Here is a 12097-nt window from a genome sequence, read left to right as displayed (position 1 = left end):
GTCACTGCAGAGGCGCTACTCACCATTTGATTTTTTAGCAGACAGTTTGGGTAGGCCACATATTTGTTGTAATAGGCTGTAAGACTCGAAAATCATCAGCCTATACAATTCCAATTTCATTTGTTTGTTCGAAGCTGCAGGAATAGGGCACGCATGTAAAAATGTGGCTGCACAGTAGGTTTCAAGGTAATGTGGGCTGTAAAATTAGTGGCACAACCTAAAACATAAAAAATATGTGAACTCAGAATCTGCGAATCTAACTGCTGCTAAAGGGACGTCATCAGAAGTGAGGTGCGCTGCATCAGCAATAAAAAACCAGAAACATGGAAAGCATCCAGACCAAATAAATTGTTGGCACCAGCATCATCCACTACCAGAAGAGTTAAGGAATGAACCACAGATTTATACACAGTCAAGCTGTAAATTGCCCCAGAGCTGGAATACGTTGTTCAGTTGTAACTCGCCAGATGTTAAGTACACAGACACGATGCCAAACATACCAAATTAACATAGGTTCACAAGTTCAGCAATGTCAGAGCTGCATATGTGTGTCCACTTGTTGCCTGAACTCTTTGTCTATTACTCACACTTCAATAAACAATTTGTTAAAAGTCATAAGCATTGGAGATACACAATTAACACCTGCAGAAGAGGGCTTGGAATGACGCATGCAAAATATTATATATAGTGCATGCAGCTTCTGCACCCTCATCGACAGTGACAAATGACAACCAACCACCTCGCCCATATTTCCCACACTGTTTCGTGTAGCATGTCAAGGCTATGTGCCCTAGGCACTGGGTAACTTGCCATCTACATCTACATGGTTACTATGCAATTCACACTTAAGTGCCTGGCAGAGGGTTCATAAAATCATTTTCATACTACTTTTCTACCATTCCACTCTCAAATGGCACGTGGGAAACAGGAACACCTAAATCTTTCTGTTCGAGCTCTGATTTCTCTTATTTTATTATGATGATCATTCCTCTCTACATAGGTGGTTGTCAACAAAATATTTTCGCATTCAGAAGAGAAAGTTGGTGATTGAACTTTCATAAATAGATCTTGCCATAAAGAAAACTGCCTTTGTTTCAGTGACTGCCACTCCAACTCACGTATCATGTCAGGTGACACTCTCACCCCTATTACGCAATAACACGAAACAAGCTGCCCTTTTCTGCACTTTTTCGATGTCCTCCGTCAATGCCACGTGGTAAAGATCCCACACTGTACAGCAATATTCCAGCAGAGGATGAACAAGTGTAATGTAGGCTGTCTCTTTAGTTGGTTTGTCGCATCTTCTAAGTATTCTGCCAACAAAGCGCAGTCTTTGTTTCGCCTTCCCCAAAATATTATCTATGTGGTCTTTCCAATTTAAGCTGCTCATACTTGTAATTCCTAGGTATTTAGTTGAATTGACAGCCTTTAGATTTGTGTGATTTATCATATACCCAAAGTTTATCGGATTTCTTTTAGTACCCATGTGGATGACCTCACACTTTTCTTTGTTTAGTGCCAACTGCCACTTTTTCCACCATACAGAAATTCTCTCTAGATCATTTTGTAATTGGAATTGATCGTCTGATGATTTTAATAGACAGTAAATTACAGCATCATCTGCAAACAATCTAAGGGGGCTGCTCAGATTATCACCTAGATAATTTATGTACATCACGAACAGCAGAGGGCCTATGACACTACCTTGTGGAACACCAGATATAACTTCTGTTCTACTTGATGATTTACTGTCTATTACTACGAACTGTGACCTCTTTGAGAGGAAATCACAAATCCAGTCACACCACTGAGACAATACTCCATATGCACGCAATTTGATTAATAGTCACTTGTGAGGAACAGTATCAAAAGCCTTGTGGAAATCTAGGAATATGGAATCGATCTGAGATCCCTTGTCAACAGCCCTCATTACTTCATGGGAATAAAGAGCTAGCTGCATTGCACAAAAAAGATAATTTCTGAATCTGTGTTGGTTATGTATCAATAAGTCATTTTCTTAAAGGTGATTCATAATGTTAGAGTACAGTATATGGTCCAAAATCCTACTGCAAATTGAGGTCAGTAGTATGGGTCTGTAGTTCAGTGGGTTACTCATATTTCCTTTCTTGAATATTGGTGTGACCTGTGCTTATTTCCAGTCCTTAGGAACAGACTTTTCGTCAAGTGAGTGGTTGTATACAATTGCTAAGAAAAGCGCTATTGTGCCTGCATACTCTGAAAGGAATCTGATTGATATACTCCACCCTCCCCTCCTTCTTCCCCCAAGAACTAACTGATGTCAAACAACCAGGAACAGAAGTTGCTGTGGTGACATCATACCAAGCCTCAGTCTAATCACCAACAGCATGAGATGCCTCAAAAGATTGACTAATATTCAATACTTCAGCCAAAAATAGATTACCAGACTGTAGTCTGTGTTGATGCCCCCCCTTTCTGGAGCCAATCGAATGGTGGCAACACAGACCATAGAATCAGCATGTGAATCCTGACAAGCATCAGTAACAAACTGATATTTGCAACTGAGGCCGTAGGACTGATGGGGCTATTTATGTCAACAATAGAACTCAGCATGTGCTGCAATTACATGCATGCACTTTTGGTGATAACTGGAGAAATTACACACTTACACATTTCATCAAATGGAAGTGATGATGGTTCCTGGAGTGGGACAAGATGGAACAACAACTGGTAAATTTGAGGGGAAATCCAAGAAGTGAACAAAGCCTTAAGCATGATTGTACTGGTGACACCAAAAACAAAGTGGTGTTACCTAAGCCACTTCTCATAAGCCAATTGTCTTCAGACCCAACACAATAATTGGAAAGGGTAGTGGTTATGCTGACAACATAGAAGCCTACCTACACAGTCAGTGTGGCTGACAAATTTGTGGTAGCAACTGAAAGGGCCTCCTTTTCCTAAAGGAGAGATTTCAGCACTGCTTGCATGGACATGAGAACTGACAGAAAAATCAAATACACTGAGCATGATGAAGTGAACACCACACTCAACACCAATTGTGTCATAATATTAGACATAAACAATAGTGCGGCCAAAAGAACAATGTTTGTTTATTCATGTACAAGTAAACAGCAAACATAGAAATGGGGAGAATTTTGGGAGAACAGAAGAGGCTCTCTCCTGGAACTCCAGAGTATGCAGTAGGAACATTTTGATTGGAGAACAGGAAAGGAAAATCTGTGCCCTTCAGACACAGTCGGAGGGAGCAAGGACGGAATTCATAAGGATCAAGGGAGATAGGGGGAGGAGGGTGGCTGGGAAGTGGCAGCTGGTAGGAGGATAGGAAGAAAGAGAACATGATCTGACAGTTTTATCGTCAACAGCAAAAACAGGCATCTACCACTACCAGAGTTACATGGAGAAGTGCCTCAGGTAGAATGAGGAGCAGGAAATATGCAGCACACTTCAACCATGGCCAAGAAGCCTAGGAATGTACAAAGTGTTAGGAAGAAGAAAGTGCTGCTGCTAGGTAGTAGCCATGGTTGAGGTGTAGGTCCTCAGTTAAAGGAAAGTTTAGGGGCAGCGTACCAGGCCACCAGTATATTCAAGCCAAATGCAGGGCTAAGTCATTTGATAGAGGACCTAGGGTCTTTATGTAAGGACTTCACAGAAGAGGACCATGTAGTGATAGTGGGTGGGATGGGAAACAGTTTGGACAGGGATGGGGCATATGACATAGGTGGTGACACAGACAAGATAGCTTCCCTGACTCATGGCACCAACGTGCACTTTGTTGAGCTGTTCCTGCTTCATGATCAACCACACCTTGATGGAGCTGTGAGGTGAATCAATGTGGGGTTAAGGATGGCTCTGAGGACAACCAACATTGCTCATGTTTCTCTGCTGCCCATTGGGATTATCAACAGATAGGGTTTCACTAGGCATGGCCTGCACCTAAACAGGACTGAGAAGGGAAGATTGATACAGCTGATTCATGAAAGTATAGGGAGTGGATCTTGGGCCACACATGGTCAAATAACTGTTGTCATAGGTAGGAAAAGTAGGTCTTTTTTAGGATAAATCCAGACACCAGGTTCCCCTCATAGAGATTATCTCGAGCAGTTTAAAAAATACTGAAACAATCACTCACAAGACATATTTTAACACTTCAAATTTCACACGTACCAGATGTCGCAAAGAAAAATAAACCATTGGAAAGAGTAACATGGGGCATTTCACAGACTTAACAATCCTCCATCAAAACATGCAATCAATAAAAATTAAAATACAACTATTAGAAGTTGATTTCCAATCTTTGAACTGCACATTAGTTTGTATTACTGAGCACTGGTGTAGAGACACAGAAATCGAATATGTAGTATTAACATTGTATGGAATGGCAACTATTTCAAGGGGTGGAGGATCATGTATTTATATTAGAAAAGGAATACAGTTCAAATGAAGACATGACCTCAGTACAGTAAGTGAAGACAAACACTTTTAAATATCAGCTACTGAATTAACAGGGCTTGATATAACCAAGAAATTAATCCTTTTGTGTGAGTATAGATCTCCCAGTAGTAGTGTGGACATTTTTTTCAATAAATTAACAGAAGTTCTAGAAGTAGTCTGAAGTGCAAAGGTCAACATAATTCTGTGTGGGGATATTAACATCAACAGTAATATCATAGATGAATCCAGCAGCACCTTCATAAACATCCTTCAGAGTTTTGGCATGTCCCTATTGGTCAATAGTGCAACAAGGGTTACTACAATGACTGCATCAGTAATTGACCCTGTGGCCACAAATATGGACAGGGAAAAATGTGATTTAGCTGTAAAAGATCTCAAACTATCAGACAATCTCTGTCAAATAACAGTAGTAAAATCAGGCATCGAATCATTCCCTAAACTCCAAGTCTACAAATGACATCTATCAGAAGGAAACCAATGTGAATATGAAATTCTCTAAATTCTCCACATTGTTTGAACTTAACTTTGAAAAGGCATTTCCAAAAGTATGCATGTCTGTATGAACATCTCACAAAAACAGATGGATAACAGCAGGTATTAAGAAGTCCTCCCAAACACTTAAACAACTCAGTTCCAACAAAAAGATTTGCAATGATCCAGAATTCTTAAATTTCTATCACAGATACAAAAAGGTCCTACAAGAATGTGCTGATTTCTGCAGAAAAGTCATTTAATGATAAAATAATATATAATGCAGAGAATAAAAGCAAAACAGTCTTGGATGTTATTAAAAAAGGAAATGGAGAGAGGCAAACAAATGCAGAATAACATACTGCGAAGGGAGTGGGATAAGGTAATAAATGATCCACAACACTTAGCAAACTATATAAATGAGCATTTTTCAAGTGTTGCCAACAAGTTACAGCAAAAATTCCCCAAAACAAATATAACACCTGCAAATAATGTTGCACTAAATACAATGATGTTACTTCCAACCACAGAGAATGAAGTTAATAAAACTGTTCAGTAACTAAAAAATAAATTGTCAGCAGGCTTAAATAAAGTACCAGTGTTTGTACTGAAACAATGCATAGGGATTATACAAGGCCCCTTAACAAATATAATAAATGAATCCTTCGCATCAGGGATATTTCCAGAGCAGTTAAAGCAGGCAAGAGTTGTACCTTTGCTTAAGAAATATAATGCAGAAGACACAGAAAATTACCAGCCCATTTCCCTGCTGTCAGCATTCTCAAAAATAATAGAAGCAATTATGAAAGACAGATTAATGAATTACCTGAATAAATACAATCTTTTAAGCAAATCACAGTTTGGTTTACAAAGTGGCAAAAATACGAAGTCAGCAATAGTAGAATTCACAAAAGTTGTACTTGATGCTCTTGATAAAGATGAGTATGTCACAGGCATATTTTTGGATCTTTCTAAGGCGTTTGATACAGTCAACCACAAGCTTCTATTAAATAAATTAGAAGCATTAGGAATAAGAGGAGTAGCTAATGACTGGTTTCCATCATATGAAGCAGATAGGGCACAAAGAATAGAGAACACATACTTCAAATAGAACTAAACATTTAGTAAAACTCTTATCAGAACCAAAATACATTAATATAGTGGTTCCACATGGTAGCACATCAATGACTTTCCCACTTGTGTTACTCGTGGTGAAAAAATTGTCTTTGCTGATGACAGCAATATTATAGTCATGGAGAAAACAAGAGAACTCCTTGCCAAGAAAGCAAATGAAACTCTCAAGGAAGTTTATGATTGGTCAATAAGCAATAAAGTGACATTTAACATGAAGAAAACTAATGCCATGAATTTCAGTTTGAAGAGGAAAAATGACCATGTTAAATTAAATGTAGATTTTACCTCTATAGACTGTGTAATAAATGCAAAATTTTTAGGAATGACTATTGATTCTCAGTTGAAGTGGTGCGAACACACAAAGGTACTTGCAAACAGAATGTCATCAGCCCTTAGAATCCTATCATCAGTGTGTAACATGCAGTGTCATTTAGTTACATATTATTCATATGTACACTCAATGATTAGCTATGGCATTCTTTTTTGGGGAACAAATGCACAAAATATGAACATAATTTTCAAACTTGTAATGTTCTGTTCAGAATACTGGGGATTTTAACTGCTCCTTGTGAATTCATTTACCAGTCAATTGTACACATCAAAAATAACATTGGTAATTACTGCACAAACAGCTCTGTCCATGGCCATGCAACAAGAGATAGATAGACTCAACTTACATTTACCAAGAAAAAAAAAAAACATAAAACTCAAAACAGCACTTTCTACCAAGGAATAAAACTGTACAATAAATTACCAAAAGAGATTAAAGAAATTGCAGATATACACTTCTTTAAAAAGACAGCTAAAAGTGCCTGTTATACAATATATTTTATACATTGAAGGATTACTTAGCTAAAACAGAGTAGGGGTTTGATAAAAAAAAGTTATACAAATAAATAAATAAATAAATGATGATGATGATGATGATGCTGATGATGATGATAAAACATACAACATTCCACATTCCACATAACTCCTTCACTTAGTTTTTTTCCTTCTCTTTTCCTTTCTAGAAATACTTACCCCCAAGCTATGCATGGCACAATAGTAACGTCTCTTCCTCTTTCTGAGCTCAACATCTCACTCTTTATGGAGGAATGCTGATTCAGTTTTTCAGGATAGCAAATGGGAAGTTGCGGTACAGAAAATGGCCCATGTGCAGTGACTGATAGTGAGATATGACTGAACAGTGTGGCATTACATTATTTAACAAATTATTTGTTAAAAAAAGTATTCTATACCAGGAGTAAATCTAATGGTTGTCTCTAACTAGAAGTCTAGAAATGTGTGTGTCTACTAATTAGCTTATTTTAAATTGTTCTAAACTTGTAAATACTTTTACATGTCCAATATCCTTGTAATAAGAGATCTACGGATGAATAAATCTGCTGCTGCTGCTGCTGCTGCTGCTGCTACTACTACTACTACTACTACTACCACTACCACTACTAATACTACTACTACTACTACTACTACAAATGGCAGTTATTATGACTTGAAACCTAAGTTGGTTAGCTCTTTGTGTGCTACTGTTCTCAGTATCCATGGAAAGTGGTTGAAGGGCAGTGAAAGTATGAGTAGGTGACATTGTTGGACGTCTGCACCCCACCAAAGGACATGGAGATTGAAAGTTTGTCTGCTCTGTAACACAGATTAAGAAAGATCCAACAACAGAGTACAACACTGATGCAAGCACAAATGTTTCAGAGCACACCATGCTTTGCACATTGATATTTACTGGTCATTTTATGAATGTAACAATCTCTAATCTTCTTTATTATGTGTCATATCAATCTGGTATTGACAGTACTTAATGAGTCTTCATTTTACAGAGTCCCTCTAACAGGGATACCTGAAAAACAGTGATTATTTAATTCAGTATCCAGTAAAAATGTGTATCAAATATAATTATGAAAGGCCAGTATAGTGAGAAAAATATCAGTGGTACAGTAGCAATGTATGAATATCAGTATTGTTTTGGCAGTTTATTGATATTTCTAACATATTGGTGGTCTATCACTGTCATCTGTAGCCATTCATTTCAGTGAGTAGGAATAACTGCACCAGCCATCCCAGTTTCCCATTTGTGACTGAGTTAAGTGATTTAATAATGCAGTGAAGTGGATCTGCATACTCCTGCAGGGAATAGAGTTTTATAGGATAAAAGCTATCATTTGTAGGAACCCCACTCTGCATTTGTGTTGTAGAGTGCTCCCCTTTTTTGTGAATAATAATCAAAGATGTCCATGTGACACTAAAATCATTCATCTGTGTTTGTTCATGGAATTTCATACAGGACCAGTCCTAAATTTTCTACTCCTCACCACTGATTTCTTTTTTGACCCTTTCACATTATCACAAGTGTTCCTCCCTTTCCTGGCTGTACTATCAACAGAGCATTAAAATTTGAAAGGAAATGGGAATCTACATAGATCTTTTTTACCAGTATTCCACTAGTTTTTACATAAAATGGTACTTCAGATGATCACCAGCAGAAGTCCACTTATGACACATAACTTGATTATATCAGTGCCCACATTTGGTAAACTGAAGAATTGAGATTTCTTTTGTGGATGTCTATTCAATTCTGCTGTTCAATACAGACCAAAACATAGTACTTGGTGTTCTCTTAATTATTTTAAATGCAGCAAAATTCAGTGTTTCAAATGGTTAATTATCACATTTGTTCCAGTATACTGATGTGCCAACCACATTACAGCCCATAATTCAGGCTGCCCACTTGCTACAGGCTCGTAAGCTGGATGAAGATGTTCAGCATGTATGCAATATGTGTGATAAACTTTCAATGTTGCAGGTATGTATTCAAAATTAACTGTATCATTGTTTCAAATTCGTGTCAGTTATAACTGATTTAATAAATTTTGCACATGATTAGATTGCTCACTGTGATGGTTCTTACATAGTAATGCATCCACTCATGTTAAAGACTGGTTTATATACCATATGGGTTAGGAAGAAACATATTTATAAAGACTTGTGAGCTACAGTTGTTTTTTCATTAAAGTAATTAGCATTTCTTGGTGCTTCATATGTATATTATACAGCAACTGATGATGTAATTCTCTGCAGCTAGAACATGTTGTTCCAACTTATGTGCTTGTAATAATTTGTGGATTGCTCCAACCAGTGTTGGTGTCAGTGAGGAATTGAATTAGCCTGCGCAGCAGCACCTTGTAATCTGACAACTATAACTGGTGCACATTATGTTATTGCCAACAACAAATTTGGAGTGTTACATTAACTAAAAAATGCAGGAAACAAAGGAAGTAAATAATAAGGAACTCTATTAATAGTATGTAATATGTTCATTAGGCTTCTGAAGTTTGACGTTTTTCCATATTAAGAGGAAATATTGAGAATCAAAGTGTTTGCAGTGTTACTGTGGAAGATTCATTGTAACCTCGTAAAGAAAACTCCCTTCTTTGCTTTTTACTCTTGCTATGAACAAAAAAAGTTATAACATTAGTATATATATACCCAAACATGCACATGATCATGACCATATTTTTGTATAGGTTGTGAAACATTTTTGCTGTAATGAAAAATCCCACTAGGACAAAGTCAGTGTGCTGTGGTATCTTTCTTCCATTGAAGTTAGAAATACAAGATTCACATATTTTAACTTTGGTAGTGGTGACAGATCATGGAATGAAACCAGGAAAGGATTGTTGAATAATTTAATTTCCATTTCCAAAATATTGAGCTCCTGCAGTCCCTTTTTAAAGACATGCTTAACTGGTTTATCTTGACTTGGTAATCAGTAAAACTAGTAATCTTAAAGAAGCCAGGTCACCCAAAAATGTTAAATTGCAGTTTCTCATTTGTGTCTCAAACATAGCTTTTCCAAGAACACTCAGATTTTATTTTGCACATCAACCATTTAATTCTCCATCCATTGCAGTAACATTTTAAATTGTTCAGATATATTTTCATGTCTGCCAGGAATGCTAGCTCTGATAAACATTTTAAATCTTTCAGATATTACACTTCTTTCCCTATCACTTTCGCAAATGGAAAAGCTTGCTCACAAATGTGAAAGTAATTAACAAGAAATTACCAATCAAGCTAACTGTGGTGTGGTTAGGTATGTCCTCATACTTTGCATCCATATCATTCTCCTGCCATGGTTGCCATGTCCAAGTTCCAGCGAGTTGCAATTTGTTGGGAAGGAAAACTCCTTAAAATCTCTGTAACTCCTTTCGAGACAAATATTATGCATCTGCTACCAGACTTATTGCTACAATAAACTTTTTTTTTTCAGATGTAACCCTCTTGATATTTTGCTTTTAAGTCTGTTAGATCTCTGAGTATTTTGCCCACTATCTGCTCCTAATGCCCTGCGTGGGAGCATGTACAAGGGTGTACTGAAAATTTATGCCTCCAAGTTTTTTTATACATAAATTCTTAATGCATTTTAAATAAAGCACATGTTATTAACATTCTACATCTTTATTCTTCATTTATATATATTTACAGCCCTCTGCCATGAGAGGTCTCTGAATTGTAGCATGTAACATGGTGGTGAGTAATGTAACTATGTCAGTGGATTAGAAACAGCATGCTAAAATCAGATTCTGGGTTAGAAGAGTTTGTCCACACATGCTGCTCCTTTAGTATGACAAAGGTAGATCACAAATTAGCATTGTGACATCTGCAACAATCATCCACCTTTGTTTCACTGTCATCGATCATCCTCCATTTAATTCCAACTTGGCACAATCAAATTTTCATTTTTCCAAAACTTAAAGAACACCTTCAAATATGTTACTTTGACAATGAAAAAGAGGTGCAAGCCGAGGTGAGGTTCTGGGTCCATCAAGCAGGTCAAATATTCTGCAATGACTGTACCAAGAAATTGTCGTCTCAGGGAGAAATGTGTTACCAGGATTACTATACTGAGAATAGAGATACAGACTGCTAAGAATATTTGTTTTATTTAGGAATCTTAGAGTTTTCGTGTAGAAAATTCAGAGGCATTGCTTTTCAGGATGTCTTCGTACAGTCATGTTGTATGGTATACATATTGGCAAAATTAAATACTTCGTGACATACACAACACTGCAGGCATCCATCTATATAAGTAAATGGAATTGTCTCCTCCTGCAACAAAGGCATGGGGCTTTCATGGCTAACGATATCTGCCATTGTCAGTGTGAGAACACAAATGTGTTGGCATTCATTATATCAGATATGGTGACATGATACTTGCAGACAGAATATCATCAGAATTTTATGTGCTTGAAGTCTTAATGAGTATCAGCTGTTGTCTCTGAATTATGTACTATTTGTATGTACAATTAATTCTTCCTTCTGAAATTCTTCTTTGAGGAACAGTTTTGTCTGTCTCCATTTTATCAGATACTGAAGTTAGGAGAAAGTTGACATCCTTACAAATGTAATGTTGCAGCAGTAGTAGTAGTACAGCTATTAATTTAATGAATATTTCTGCTGTAGTTATTACTGCATTTTATTTTGTATGGATCTAACTGCTACACATGTTTTTCAGATAATCAAAATACTCAATCTGTATACAACCATTGATGAATCTGAAGAATGTGTTCCTGTCAGCTTTATTTGTAGAATACAGGCCAAGCTCCTGGAAAGAAGTGAACCTCAGAAACAGGTATGGAGAAATGAGAGCAAATTGCTGCTCTTGCAATGTTTCATAACTACTGAACCTTTTAGAGAAATTGTTAGACGTCTATAAACCATGTAATGTGTTGCATTTTCTACACTGACAAAGGTACCACAATTAGCCTTCTTCATTTTAATTCCTCTCAGCAGTATGATGTTTTTGTAGTCCAATGAAAAATTAATTAGTCCTGGAGAGCTCTTTGAGAGTAGTGTTCCATTTTCTGACTGACCACCTCGATAGCTTTGACAGTGACATCTCCCACAGTTTCTCCCTGACCTATATTATTACTCACTATCTAGTATTTTGTGTGTGATATCACTGATCAGCAAGATGGTTGAATGATACGACATCCAATCAATTCCCTAAGGATGACAGCTGAAATTT

At 37.0% G+C, this 12097-nt stretch overlaps 1 protein-coding gene across 1 annotated transcript in view; it reads left to right on the top strand.

The window, feature by feature from the left end:
* LOC124555896 (unconventional myosin-Vb-like) overlaps positions 1 to 12097 on the top strand; it is a 118323-nt gene that overhangs the window by 89829 nt on the left and 16397 nt on the right. The window contains exons 8-9 of the mRNA XM_047129955.1: positions 8750 to 8872; positions 11585 to 11701. Coding sequence (XP_046985911.1) covers positions 8750 to 8872; positions 11585 to 11701 — 240 coding nt within the window. The remainder of the gene's footprint in view (positions 1 to 8749; positions 8873 to 11584; positions 11702 to 12097) is intronic.

The sequence above is a fragment of the Schistocerca americana genome, chromosome X, assembly GCF_021461395.2.
Source record: "Schistocerca americana isolate TAMUIC-IGC-003095 chromosome X, iqSchAmer2.1, whole genome shotgun sequence".
Taxonomy (NCBI): domain Eukaryota; kingdom Metazoa; phylum Arthropoda; class Insecta; order Orthoptera; family Acrididae; genus Schistocerca; species Schistocerca americana.
The sequence above is the reverse complement of the archived record's forward strand: the minus strand, read 5'-3'. Positions and strand labels throughout refer to the sequence as shown.